General features: G+C 40.0%; 1 protein-coding gene across 1 annotated transcript in view; it reads right to left on the bottom strand.

The window, feature by feature from the left end:
- Nucleotides 1–14,610, bottom strand: part of ankrd52b (ankyrin repeat domain 52b) — a 29,100-nt gene that overhangs the window by 12,414 nt on the left and 2,076 nt on the right. The window contains exons 3-27 of the mRNA XM_053652710.1: nucleotides 14,494–14,572; nucleotides 13,567–13,637; nucleotides 13,280–13,483; nucleotides 13,113–13,200; nucleotides 12,481–12,623; nucleotides 11,608–11,820; nucleotides 10,079–10,157; nucleotides 9,374–9,488; nucleotides 8,301–8,383; nucleotides 7,194–7,311; nucleotides 7,014–7,082; nucleotides 6,079–6,219; nucleotides 5,321–5,371; nucleotides 5,115–5,226; nucleotides 4,668–4,739; nucleotides 3,839–4,040; nucleotides 3,387–3,474; nucleotides 3,174–3,291; nucleotides 2,318–2,537; nucleotides 1,847–1,934; nucleotides 1,654–1,737; nucleotides 1,178–1,323; nucleotides 1,002–1,084; nucleotides 532–614; nucleotides 352–443 (exon numbers count right to left, since the gene is read on the bottom strand). Coding sequence (XP_053508685.1) covers nucleotides 352–443; nucleotides 532–614; nucleotides 1,002–1,084; nucleotides 1,178–1,323; nucleotides 1,654–1,737; nucleotides 1,847–1,934; nucleotides 2,318–2,537; nucleotides 3,174–3,291; nucleotides 3,387–3,474; nucleotides 3,839–4,040; nucleotides 4,668–4,739; nucleotides 5,115–5,226; nucleotides 5,321–5,371; nucleotides 6,079–6,219; nucleotides 7,014–7,082; nucleotides 7,194–7,311; nucleotides 8,301–8,383; nucleotides 9,374–9,488; nucleotides 10,079–10,157; nucleotides 11,608–11,820; nucleotides 12,481–12,623; nucleotides 13,113–13,200; nucleotides 13,280–13,483; nucleotides 13,567–13,637; nucleotides 14,494–14,572 — 2,842 coding nt within the window. The remainder of the gene's footprint in view (nucleotides 1–351; nucleotides 444–531; nucleotides 615–1,001; nucleotides 1,085–1,177; nucleotides 1,324–1,653; nucleotides 1,738–1,846; nucleotides 1,935–2,317; nucleotides 2,538–3,173; nucleotides 3,292–3,386; nucleotides 3,475–3,838; nucleotides 4,041–4,667; nucleotides 4,740–5,114; nucleotides 5,227–5,320; nucleotides 5,372–6,078; nucleotides 6,220–7,013; nucleotides 7,083–7,193; nucleotides 7,312–8,300; nucleotides 8,384–9,373; nucleotides 9,489–10,078; nucleotides 10,158–11,607; nucleotides 11,821–12,480; nucleotides 12,624–13,112; nucleotides 13,201–13,279; nucleotides 13,484–13,566; nucleotides 13,638–14,493; nucleotides 14,573–14,610) is intronic.

The raw sequence follows: 14,610 nt of genomic DNA, 5'->3' as shown, positions 1-14,610 counted from the left end.
TGTGTTCTCCTCTTCCGTGTTCTACTTAATCAGGCTGGGTCTTATTATGCGTTTGTCTTGTTAATTCCGAGCCTTGTTTTTCGAGTTCCTTGTTTCCTGGTTCTGATCCTCACCTGTTGTTCATGTTTAGCTTATGATTTATCCTCATGTCACAGAACATCTGCAGTGTTCTGACACCCTTGCGACGATTCACCTTACAAACAAACTGTTATTATCTATAAGTTATTATCTCTCATATAACAAGGCTGAAGCACTGAAGCACATCCTCTCACCTCTTTTTTTATTTTTTTTATTTCATATTGTTTTACTTTGAACAGTAAAAGAAAAAAAGAAACAAAATGGAGTCCTAACCTTCTTCATCTACAGCCAGTACAGTAGCACCTCGACTAAGGAGCACCTCAACCACGGTGGCCAGACCGTTCCGCGCCGCAAGGTGGAGCGGCCTAGCGCAAGATTTAAAAGTGAGAAAAAAATTAATCATGTGGTCGGGACGCTCTTAAATATGCGTTAGATGTATGTGTGAGCGCTCACATCTGTAGTGCACTGTTTGTAGCGTTGATGAGGGAAGGATCGTCGATCTCAGCCAGAATCAGCAGCGCACACATCTCATGACTCTGCAATAAGAAAGAATGAATATCGTTATTTATCCACACAGGAGTCTTCTACCTTATTACCTCTATCTTATTACCACACGTTAATAATTCTGTCTGTCTCTCAGACTGTCCTTCTGTTCGTCTGTGTCTCGGTCTGTCTTTGTTTTTCTGTCTGTCTCTCTGTCTAAATATCCTTCTTTCTTTGTCTGACTGTATGTGTCACTCTGTAATAATTCTGTCAGTCTGTCTGTCTGCTTGTTTGTGGGTCTGTCTCTCCATCTGCGTCTCTTTTTCTCTCTCTGTCTTTCTGTGTTGGACTATATATATGTGTGTGTGTATATATATATATATATATATATGTATGTATGTATGTATGTATGTATATAAAGTCAATAAAAGGTGTGTTACTCTGCTGCAGGCCAGGTGCAGTGCTGTGTTGTTGTTGATGTCCAGGAGTGACAGATCTGCTTTGGCCTGCTGAAGGAGGACTTCTACAAAACACACACACACACATTATATATAAAAACTTCTGTAATGCTGTACTCCGAACAGCGGTGAACATGAGTAGTGGAGTGTCTCCGTACCAACAGCAGACATTTGGCCGTTCTCAGCAGCCACCATCAGAGCCGAACGTCCTTCATAATCCACCAAGTTGACCTCTGACCCCCAGAAAAGAGCCAGCTGCAACCCGGACACTTTCTCTGAATAAGCAGCTGCATGCAGTGGAGTTCTGTTACAAAAAAAGTCCGACAGGAACACAAGTGATATCACTATTTTGATATTAGGGACCAAAAATAATCAATATCTGGTCACTTGATGTATCGCTGGTACATTTATACAGATTTATCCCCATGGCTCTGATAAAAGTTCATATGCTGACCTCAAAATATGATATTATAACAATATTTTGGTGTTCACAGGTGAAATTAACAGCAGTAGTTCACATTTCGCACCTTTCCCAGGAAATACATCTGAAGCTCAGATGTAAATAATAATAATAATAATAATAATAATAATAATAATAACAACAACATGCACATAAACACATCGTTCTCCCCACCTTCCTTTGGCGTCTCTGAGGTTGATGATTTCGGTGCCCATTGTTTTTACCAGCAGCTCAGCAGCAGCATCGTGGCCTTTCATTCTGCGCCAACAACCAACGAAAGGTTTATTTTTGTGCTCTTTGGTTTATTTTGTGTCTTTGTGTCTTAAAAAATGATAAATTAAGGCAAAATACTTGTTAAATCACTCACAGTGCACAGTGCAGAGGGGTGAAGGAATTCCCTTCCTGGATACTTAATGGTTTATATTCAAGTAAAATTTCCAAACAGTCCTTGTGCCCTGAAAATAGAATGAAAAATGTATATGTTAAAAAGATATTTAAACATTATTAAGATATTATAATACTAAAAAAATGTGTAAACGTCATTATTATTTACAGAGAAATATTTTTGTTTTGACCATTCTTCTTCCTCTTATTATTATTATTAGTAGTAGTAGTAGTAGTAGTAGTATTAATATCTAGTTTAATCATTTTAAATCTGTTATTTGATTAATTAGAAATAAGATTATTGATCTGAACAATATTCCTTAAACAAGATTATTAATTAGAGATCATTTTAACTGTATTTTTTTTTTATTTCTTGCTGCATACTCCAGATGAAGTTGTACTGACTGAATGTGTTGAACAGGCTCAGTGTGTGTGTGTGTGTGTGTGCACGCACCATGGTAAGCAGCCCAGTGAGCAGGTGTGTATCTGCTGTAGTCCAGTAAAGAGTCCAGAGGGTCGGTCTGAGCCGCGGCGATGAGGAGGAGCTGCAGGAGCTTGGTGTGACCACACGAGGCAGCAAAGTGCAGAGAGCTCCGCCCCCGAACGTCCCGACACAGCGGGGAGGCCGAGTGATCTAACAATGCCGACGCACACTCCAAGCTGCCCAGCACCGCCTTACAAACACACACACGCACACACGTTATTGACTGATCTCAAGCAGATACGAGACGCCATTTTATCACTGCAGAAATTATCAGAAATCTAGAACTTTCTCTCAGCAGTCCGTCCATTAACAAGGGTTTGAGCTGAACAGTGTTTTGTAGCTGGGGGCGGACTTAGCACTAGGAAAAGATAAGGTAAATCACTAACTCCGCCCCTGTTTGAAACTAATAATACTCGGGATCGGGGCTGGCATCACGTGACACCACAAACACAGACACACACACACACGCACGGACGCCATTTTGTAAAATCAAAATAATTTTTTGTTGTTATTGTTTGTTGTCACTGGGACCGCTCTGGTTCTGTCTCAGGTTGGTTGAAGAATAAATGGTCTGCACTTATATAGCGCTTTTATCCAAAGTGCTTTACACTGTGTCTCATTCACCCATTCACACACAACAATAGTAGCAGAGCTGCCACGCAAGGTGCTAACTTGCCATGTCTTGCTCAAGGACACTTCGGTATGTGGAGTCATGCAGGCCAGGAATCGAACCACCAACCCTACGATTAGTGGACAACCCGCTCTACCACCTGACCCACAGCTGCCCATAAAGCACCTGCTCCTGTGAACCTGAACACACACTCACCGCTCTGTGTAGTGCAGTGCGACTGCGTCTGTCCCCTGTGTCGGGTTTACTTCCTCTCTCGAGTAGCATGTGGACGCAGTCGACGTGACCGCCCAGCGTAGCCAAGATCAGAGCCGTCCTGCACACAAACCACCCACGTCACATTCACACGAAAGACTTCCGAGAGGAGGATCGTTTAGTGAAGCTGGCAACCGATTGGAGAGTGGTACTCACTGTCCCTGTCTGTCTGTGAGGTCGATGAGGTCATCTCTGTCCGCTCGGCTCAACAGCGCGTACAAACAGTCAGTGTGTCCTCTGGCAGCTGTGAGACGGAGGACAAAAATACAACCTTTTTTTAAACGCACGCAGGACCAAAAAATACACAATACACCACTACACCACACAACTATTCAAACCTGCAAACTAAACGAGCACTCAAATTGGAATAAAATGCCTCCATGTGCAGCCAGATGTGTTGTAGTTCAATTTTTATACACTATAACTTCTCCAAAATGAGGTAATGAGACGTCACATCCCGGTAAATGTCCCAAAAAAACAGACACATTATTATTTTTGCTGGAATATTGGCTCTGAAATAGTTTTGAAATGTCATGAATCTCCTTATATTTTTCTGAAAACTTTACTTCAGCTCTGAAACCAAAAAAGACAGAGCCCGAGAGTCGAACCTGCTACGTGAAGCGGTGTCCGTTTTCCGGTGTGTTCTCGGATGCAACATGAGGCTCCGTGCGACAGAAGAACCTCCACAGAAGACACAGAGCCTTTCCGAGCAGCCAGGTACAGAGGCGTGTGTCCCGCGCCATCCCGGACATCCACACACATTAACGTCTCCGAGAGGAGCTGCACAGCCTCGCACTGACCATTACACACCTCCAGGACACAGATCAGACACATCAGACATATCATAGTCAATCATCCAGCTTCACCCTACTCAGTGAGATGTTAATAACAACATGCACACCATGTCAATGACTTAGAACAATATTAAAGTAGAAATATGAGAAATAAATAAATGTGGACTGAAAAGTGTACATAACAGGTAAATTCAGAACTGCATTATTACACAAAAGCGTCTGAAAAATGTCACACCTCGTACACAAGTCTCCGGATATTTCTAACAATGCATATATCCTTTTTTATTAAAAAAACGATTATATTAAATATTAAATTCATAATTCCCACTAAGTGCGAGCTTCAGCGTGAACGCCGTCTGCGATACGCAAATAAGAAATACGGATATTCTGATTCTGACACGACATAACACGCCATGATTCAGAGGAGTACATTGAAAAAATATTTATTCCTCTAACAGTTACTCCTAAAATGAGCAGATGGTGGTAAGTTCCACCATCTTGGAATTGTGGAGATCACGTAACAATCGCACGCTAGTAAGTAAATTATTTATTCATTAAGTCAAAACGGATACACTTCTCAACCTGACCCGTGTGTGCGCGCGCGTGTGTGTTTGTGTGTGTGATGTTATAAACAGACACTTACAGCTAAGTGCAAAGGGCTGACGGGGAAACTGCTCTCCACGTCTCCCACACAGTTAAAGGACATTTCTAAGAGCTAAATGTAAGCAAAGCAAATTGTGAGAAACAGATCAAGTCACGGAATTAAAATAAATCAGCTCATAAAAATACAGCCAAGATATATATAATTAATTAATTAATTAATTAATTAATTAAAATAAGGTTCCATTTCCTTAATTTCCAAAATAGATGAATTACTGACTCAAATTACTGTATTATTGCTGTAATATATGGTTGAGTGATAGGACAACAAATATCAGTAGCACACTGTACTGAAATATTGCACATAGTGCGACAAATATTGCATATATATATTTTTATTTATTTAAAATAAAATTATAAAAAAACTGAATTTTTGTGCACATCAGTACTGTAATGATATTTTTGCCCCTCCCCCGTGTGTAAAACACACCAGTTCCAGATTGTGTTTGTTGCCGTAGGCAGCTGCATAGTGAACTGGACTGAAGCCTTTAGTGTCTCTGAGTCCTGGATCAGCTCCGTTATCCAGCAGATACTCCAAACATCTGAACACACACACACACACACCCCTCACTGAGCTCCTGCTGCACTGCAGCATTCTCAGCAAATAATTTTAGAAAATTAAAAGGTGTCACCTACAGCAGAGCCTCTTTATCTCGAATGTCGCTCTGATGATCGTCAGCATCAGTTCTGGAGGGAAGGAAATGGACAAAATCCCAATTTATTAATCCATAACAGCTGTAAATTCAGACAAACTGTACCGACTAATTCATTAAGTATAATTTCATTCATTCGTTAAATTACTTCATTATTAATTGAAATTTTAAGTCATAAATTAATTATTTGTACATTTGCTTCTTGCTATATGTACTATATTATTCCCATTTTGATCAATTAAAATTTCTTTTTAAAATCATTGAAATGCAATAGTTAGTGATAATGAATGCAAGTCTACTTTTTAAATGGGATATGACTTTACAAAAGTAAACAGGCATTAAATAAAATAAAAAGAAATAGAAATAGAAATATATATATATATATATATATATATATATACATATATACATATATATATATATATATATATATATATATATATATATATATATATAAACAATTATATTTTATGGTCTGCGTAAGAATTTGGGCAAAACAAAGAAACATTTATGGTCCAAATAATCGTCAAAATTTGAACTCTTTCTGTCTTTTACCTTTTTCCTAACTCAAAAGTGATCCAGACCAATAAATCAATCAATTAATCAATTAATCAATTCAACATTTAAGGTCAGACTGAGAGATCATTAATTAACGATTAAACGAATGAATATTTACTGAACCTTTGTTAAGCTAAACAGAAGAACAGTTATATTTATGATCTGTGTGTGTGTGTAGCATACCTGCGGAAAGTGTGTGAGGCAGCAGCGCAGTGCAGAGGGCTGCATCCGTTCAGGTCGAGCTCGTTCACCTTGGCTCCGGAGCTCACTAACGCTACAGTGCACTGGTATGTCCCGTTAGCTGCCGCATAGTGCAGCGGAGTTCTGAAGAGACGCAAATTACGCACGTGGCGCTCTGGTTATTACATACATGCTCGTTCTATACGTGTTTTTTAACACGTTAATGATCTTTAAATGTATATTAACATGAAGGTGTTGAGACGTGACGTAAACGTAACGTTATCGTTTCAACAGTAACTGCTCGTTCGCAGGGACTTGTACGGTGGACACGCCGCATAAACGGATCTGTAATCGTTATTATGGTTAAAAAGTTTTCATAAAGTAAGGAGATGTTTATGTAACATGAATGGAAGGAGTCTCCAGTGTCAGTGCTTTGTAAAAATCAGAGGTGAACCTGTAACTGTTTTCACAGTTTTCCGGCATCTTCGGGACAGAGGAGTTTACGCTACTTTGCTGTTTCTCATGTTTGTTTGTTTTTTTTGTCTTATTAACGTCAAGAGAGAGAAAGAAAAATAGAGAGGCTGGGGAGGGAACGACTGTTTATAGGTGCTATAACATGAGCGAGAACAGAAACTAACACACACAGCATGGAGTGATGTTTTGCCCGCAGGAGAATTACCTGGGTGTGCTGGGCTCTTGCCGATTTCAGACGGGGCGTGGCTACAAAATCACTGACAAGAGGCACGTCCAAACACAATCAAACGCTACAGACTGGAAGGCAGTTTCCCAAACAGGTTTTCGAAGCCCGTAACACACTTGTGCTTGAGGCAACAGCTTAAACAGTCACTTTTTATAGTATTCTACAGGTTTTGCTAGGTTAGTTGTACTAGTAAGAAATAAAAAAATTCGACTATTGCACCTTTAATTAAATAATTTACCTTCCCATTATGTCCGCCTTGGTCAAGTCAGCACCGCTGCTCAACAGCAAGTTAAGACATTCCACGTTTCTGTCGGACAAAGCACATCGTTAGCCATCACACCCATAACTGATCGCAATTTTAAAATGTTTTCCTGAGTTATAACTGTGTGTACTCTAAGTGAGTGTCGTGATGTCGTACCCTCCCGACGCAGCAGCGTGTAAACAGGTCCTCCCCAGACTGTCCGGGTTGTTTATATCGAACCCCGCAGACAGGACTTGTTCATTACTCAGTGACGAAACAATACTGTACAGCTGGCCTGCAACACACACACACACTAATCACACATTTCAACATAATTCAACTGTTTCATTAAAAAAACAGCATGTTCCTAAAGTGTACACATCAATAGTGAGTAAGGAATATATAAAGTGCGTCTGAATTTTACTTCCAAGAATTAACATATGAATACATTTGAATATTAATGACTATAATATTCTATAATTAAATATAACTATAATTTCATATTTCTAATTATAAAATAATCATAAAAACAAAAAACATATAAAATTGTTAAGCTTTTTTCTAGACATTCCTACTAATTCTAAGTAAAATATCTTATCCTATTTCATGATAATTGCCTCTATTTTAAGCATCTACAGTCCTGACTGAAAGTATTGGAACAGCAAGGCCAATTCTTTTGTTTTTGCTATACATTCATGACATTTGGGTTTGAGATAAAAAAATAAAATAAAAATAAAATACAAATGCCTCTGATTTTCCCTCCTTTCTCAGCTTCATAAAGGCTTGCTTTTCTCCCATATACAGCTCTCTGGTCTTCATGTCGATTTATCCTTTTTAACAACAAATGCGGTCTTCACAGGCAAAACGTTCAGAGCTATTAATTGTTTAAACAATCAATCTAACAGGACACACCTGGGCAGCAAGAAACACCTGTCAGTCACACGTTCCAATATTTTTGATCACTTGAAATAAATGTGTGGGTTCAAACACAAGGTGCAGTGTTCCAAGTTGTTTAACACGTCTAGATAAAACTGAAATACTGATCTTTTGTCTTGTATTCCACTTTTGATCTCAAACCCAAATGTCTTCAACGTATAACGAAAACAATAGAATTAGACTAGCTGTTCCGATACTTTTGGAGCAAACTGCAGTGAAGGAGCGATTAAGTGATTGGTTCCACAAGTATGTCCCTTTCAGAACTGTCTTTCCAGATGTTTTGTTGTTGTTTTTTTTTACCTAGAGTGACTGATAGTCTGGAAACTATGCACATATTAAGATGTTCACCTGAGGAGAGCAACTTTCGACAGCAGTCTGCAAACCCGTAGAGCACGGCCAAATGCAGCGGAAACATCCCATGAATCCCCTGTCTGAAAAAAAGAAACACAGAACAGTCCACGTTAATAATAATAATAATAATAATAATTAAAGCTTCAAGCAGCATTTTTGGGGGCCAAGCACCCAGACTCGGTGAGCCACACATTCACAGAGGTGATACAATTGTTGCATAAGCAATCACAGGAAAGCAGAGCCATAACTATAGGCAAAGGGGTCAGAGTTTGGATCAGAGTTCCTTTGATAACTTTTGTTTAGACAAATCACGAGATGATGTGAGACAAATTTGGTGATGATCGGACAAAGTTTGGAGGAGAAGCATATTATTGTAACCTTTGACCAGTAGGTGGCAATGGCACAAAAATTTGTTGCATAGCCTCAACTCATGGTCCTGAAGCTGCCTACCACTTTTTGTGTCAGTGTGCAAAGTCGTTGCTGAGACACAACCTTACTTCCTGTTTGGCAGCTTCGCTGTCAGATTCCATTTGGAGTGGAAATAAAGTTCAAAAAAGCTTTCGAAAAATCCAAAATGGCAGAAAATCTAATTAGGCGGAAATTGACATCGTAGGGTGCATTGAACTCGTCTCGACCCAGGGAATCCAGGGATACTTTTTAAATTTCGGACACATGGTTCAAAAGTTCTGACCATAAATGTACTTCCAAATTAGGCCCAAATTTGACCCGATGGTGGCGCTAGAACTTTGGGAACACTTTTGGTCAGAATGTTCCTTAGATCCTCCCCAATCAGTGTTCCAAATTTCACAACTTTTTACCAGATGGTTCTATGGGCTGCCATAGACACCCTAGCCAGAACAAAAAGAAGAAGAAGAAGAGGCAGAAGAAGAATAATAAGAAAAGGTATTAAGAAATGGTATAATAACAACTACGCACCTTTTGGTGCTTGGCCTCCGAATAATACAGTATTGAAGGTTAAAATGTGTTACTATATTGTGTCCCCCATGTTTTATTGCTAAGCTGAGTACAAGTGTTAAAAATTAATTGTGTGTGTGTGTGTGTGGTGTTACCTGGCCGTGTCAGCACCGTTAGTCATCAGCGTGCTGATGAGCAGCTCATGGCCGTGCTTAGCAGCAATGTGAAGAGGAGTATTGCCATAATTATCCACACAGTCTATATCCCCACCTAGGACACACACACACACACAAACATGTCCATACTGTATATCTGAGCAGTAGAAAATTATATTAATTCTCGCAGTAATGCAATTCAATTCAGTCTTCCGTACATTGATAAAGCAATAAATTGCTATTTATTGATAAAGAGAAACTATCACTGACGGTGGTAAATTATTATTATTATTATTATTATTATTATTATTATTACAATAAAACATCCTTATCTTTTTATCCAATTCAACTGACACTTTTTTTTGCCAGGACAATATTATTCACTTTTGGTCTAAACTGCTTTATGAAAAAAAAAAAACGATCATTAGCATTAGAAAATATATTATATTATACTGTACATAGATAAGCTTCTTCTCAAGCAATCACGGCGAATTTGATCTGGAAATTTGTTCCAGGTGAGCTTAAGTGTGAACAAAAGCAGGAATACTGTCAATATGTGTTTCTGCGTTTCTGGGATTATGAACAGGACAGGTCCTGGGGAAAAAGCTGAGAATGTGAAAGGCAAAAGGAAACCTGGGAAATGATTCCTCTGTCATTTTCAAGGATTTGTGTGCAAGAGTATTAAAGAGTAATATTAAGTGGTACCATTTTGAATAAGGATTTGTGATCGAGTGAAGCGGCCGTGAACGGCGGCCATGTGCAAAGGGCTCGTCCCCTCCTTAGTCTGAAAGATAGAAATAATCAAAAGTAAGCAATGTTATACATTAGCAACATTAATATCCCAGTAATAAAGCTTATATAGAATAACTTATTATACTGTCATTATGCATCAGCGCACACTAAACTAACTCTCTTTAAAATAGTACGGGCTATAGATATCAATTACAAATATTTACTATGTCGACGGTTTCCCCAAATGATATCCGACAACATCTCAGCAGAAGCTTTTTTTTAAAAAATCAAATCTGACCTGTAACCTCGGTGTGGAGGCAAAAAAACTGGCATAAAGAATTCATTTTCAAAAGCCAGTGAATTTTTACTAATGAAAACGAAAGATCAATGAAATCATAACATAGAAATCTAGTAGATCATATACATTTATTTTAAATAAACTTCCTTTTGAAGTTCAAATTAGGTTTATTTCACTGTTCAGAGATTCACGTTTTCAAATTCACGTTTTCAAACTGCTGAATCATTTCTTCAGTGTACAAGTCGTAAACACACCCTCGCTCAGAGAGAGAGAAAGAGTGAGAGAGGGGGAGAGAAAGACAGAGAGAGAGAGAGAGAGACACACAGAGAGAGAGTGAGAGAGAGAGAGATACAGACAGACAGAGAGAAAGACAGACAGAGGGAGAGAGAGACAGACAGATAGACAGACACATATGTGTATGTATATAAAATATGTAATTTATATAAATTAATCAAATACTGTATTTCTTCCTGTTATACATCTGTTAATTTAATTAATATTTATTCATGTTTAATGTTTTTTTATTCATTATTGTTTCTCTATTCCTTTATTTGTCATTATTGTGAGCTAAACTGAACTGAGAGAGAGCGAGAGAGAGAAAGAGAGAGAATTAGAAAGAAAGAGAGAGAGAGAGAGAGAGAGAGAAAGAGAGAGAATTAGAAAGAGAGAGCGAGAGAGAAAGAGAACGAGAGAGCGAGAGAGAGAGAAAATGAATAATAACCACAAAGAGGTATCAAATGTGCCATATTATAATTGGCTCGGTTCCCCCACACTCAATCTGCAGCCTCCTGATAAAGGATAAACGATAGTTAAAATTTCTTTAATTTCTTTAAACTTTTTTTAATCTGATTCTAACCCACGATTGCCTTCACAGCGTTCTACTGATAGAGTGTTCTGCTGATAGAGTGTTCTGCTGATAGAGTGAGAGAGGCAGACAATGCTATGAGAGAGGGAGGACCCGAGTAGCCCAGATGTTCGACTCAAATTTTTTCCGTATTGAATTTTGCAACGTGTATTTGTCTAGTCGATCCTGAACGCTGAAATCAGCACACTGAACACAGGTTTCTGAATATCTGAAGTAAAATGTCTGAATACGTAGACACTCGATTCGTTTGAAAACATGAACGTAAAATCATGAATCTCTGAATGGTGAAATAAAACTCACTTCAAGGAGGTTAATTCAAAACAAATGAGATTTCCCGACCTGCATGTTGACTTCGGCGCCGTTGTTGACGAGCAGCTCGAGACACAGCGCTCCGTTCGTAGACACGGCGGCCAGGTGAAGTGGCGTGAAGCCTCTGGCATTAGCCTGGTTAACGTTAGCGCCGCGGTTCACTAGCTCGTTAGCCACAGCCTCCTGACCGTTATAACACGCCATGTGCAGAGATGTGTTCCCAAACGCATTCACCTCGTCCATCTGGTGGAAACAAGATTTTATTTTTACAGCCAATTTCATCAAAGCAGCTATATAATAAATATTTATTAACATTCTCATTAGAGTCTTAAACAAATCTGTAAACAGAACAAAACAATGTACAGCTATCGAAGCGATCGAAACTACAGCAGCAGTCCGAGCGTTCTTTTATGCAACTGTTACATAATCTGCCAGAATAATGCTCTTAAGGACATTTTTTAAAGTTGTAATTAGTCATTTTTAAAATGATTTGTAGACCTGTATTAATTACACTATTTCGTAGACACCTCAGAGAAACTGTCATTTACAAACATTCTGTGTGATGAATCATGTTCATTTCTTTATTCAAGGCTTCCGCTTGCATTTTTTTGGCCCTGAAATTAGCCCCGCCCTGTGTGTTGTTTCTTAGAAGGCGACTCAAAAAGTATATCTAGTTTCAGTAGAGAGGTTGGGTTGTGTTTTGGGGGGGTGAACAGGAAGACGCATCACTGTTTCCAACGCAATCACCTCGCACTAAACTTTACATATTGCCGCTTCAAAAATCAGCAGATTTCCAGCACATGTATTTAATGTGTTGTCATGTTAGGCAATGTGATGGATATTAGCTCGTAGACGGAATAAAAGGGTATAAACTGAAACAACGGTTTAATCCGTGGTTTTTACCTCGGCGCCGAGGCGGAGCAGGTGCTTGACGACGTCGATGTGGCCGCTGATAGCAGCTACGTGGAGAGGTGTGTAACCCTGTTTATCTCTGCACGCCACGTCGGCACTGCAGGACAGCAAAAGCTTCACGATCTCCAAATATCCTGCAGAAATTAAAACAAGGAATTGTGTTTAAGAACGACGCTCTACAACGTTAGCGACTGCTGAGGTTTCACGTGCTTTCACGCTTAACCTCCGTCACGTGCTTTAAATCCTACAAGACAAGCAACCACAAGAAAGACAGAATTTACATGAGCTTACAATGTTTAAGAAGGAAGACTTTGCAGGAAGAAAAAAATAAGCACAGAGAGACCAAGAGTGACGTTCGGGCGCTTATGTACCTTCAGGCCAATCAGGTCGCGAGTTAGGGGCAAGCGAGAAAAACAAAGATAGAGGACAAAGTGCTATCGAAAAACTTATTGTTTTTCATCTGTATTACTGAGAAGAATCTAGATAACAAGCTAGACTAGTTAGTTAGCTGAAACTAGTTAGGACTGGTAAGAGTGTTGTTATGGTTACAGTGTGCAAACACTTAAAAAAAAAAGACTGACAAAACAAATCGATAAAATCGTCTAGAGAAGAAGCCGAGTTACCGAAGTAAGCGGCCCAGTGCAGAGGCTCTCGCTGCTTATTATCCCTCGCGCTCGGGTCGGCACCTTTGTTCAGAAGCAACCTCACCATCTGAGGAACGAACAAACAGGGAGAACGTTAGACTACGGCTACAGCTTGAAAACAGAACGTATTTGGGCGTCTCCGTGACCTCTGTGTCTCCGCTGTAGGCTGCGTGGTGCAGAGCCGTTCTTCCGTTCCGATCCGCGACATCCACGCTGCTCATGAGAGGCAGCAGAGCTTCAGCGCACCTCAGCGCTCGGTTAGAGGCAGCAACGTGAAGCGGCGTCTGAGTGCCAAACCGACTCCTGGACTCGACCTCTGACCCCTGACTCAGCAGCAACGCCACTGCCCTCTAAACAAAACAAAGAGAATGACATGCAAGAAAAGGAGACAGTGCAGGATTTTTGTTTTATTTAAAAAGGGAAACGCTCTCACGTCGTTCCTGGAAGCCGCGGCCCGATGCAGCGGCGTCAGACCCGCTTGGTCCTTAGCGTTAACACGAGCACCTGAAACAAGAGAAGAACTTAATTAACAGAACGGCTGGTTCTACCTAACCGGAGGAACTCCACCGGCTTACCAAACAACCCGAGATCTGGTTCGAGCCAGCTTGTTAACACGTTCTTTATTGTTTATTTTATTCTGTTATACACTGTATAAAATGCTATTATATACATTCACTGCCCACTTTATTAGGAACGCCTATACTGAGTTGCACCAATCAGCCAATCACGTGTCAGCAGCGCAGTGCCATATAATCATCTACATACAGGTCGAGATTCAGTTCACGTTCACGTCAAACATCAGAATGGAGTGGGGGGGGGGGGGGTCTCAATAATCTCAGTGGCTTTAAAAGAGTAAAAGAGGTCAGAGGAGAATGGCCAGACTCATTCGAGCTGACAGGAAGGCTACGATTGATTAAATAATCACTCTTTACATCCGTGGTGAGCAGAAGAGCATTTCAAAACACATGACCCATCGAACCTTGAGGAGGATGGGATACAAGAGCAGAAGACCACATCGGGTTCCACTCCTGTCAGCCGTGAAAAGAAATCTGAGGCTAGAATAGGCACTGAAACAGGACAGGTGAAGATTGGAAACATGTCACCTGGTCTCTTTCCAAGCTCGACTGGTTCATCCTCGTACTGTTATACACCACATGATCATCTGTCCTGAAAATCTATTTTAATCACGGACTGAGGGTAATAACTTCCAGGCTTAAGGGAGGATCTCAGATAAGAATTGTGTACAGTTCACGAGGATTAATACACTCCTGCTTTCGTTTGTTTCAATGACAGCGATTTAAATCTAATACAGAAAGTCCCGATAACGTTGTTGTGTACATATCAAGCGCTGGTGTCGTACCTGACTTGATGAGAAGGTCCATGATGCGAACGTCACCCAAAAAAGCAGCAGCATGCAGAGGGGAACGAAGATCTTGGTCCTGCAGCAACGACAATTTACATTCTAATACTGAAGATT

Source organism: Ictalurus furcatus, chromosome 21 (genome assembly GCF_023375685.1).
Source record: "Ictalurus furcatus strain D&B chromosome 21, Billie_1.0, whole genome shotgun sequence".
Taxonomy (NCBI): Eukaryota; Metazoa; Chordata; class Actinopteri; order Siluriformes; family Ictaluridae; genus Ictalurus; species Ictalurus furcatus.
Note: the sequence above shows the minus strand (reverse complement) of the source record. Positions and strands in the feature narration are given on the sequence as shown.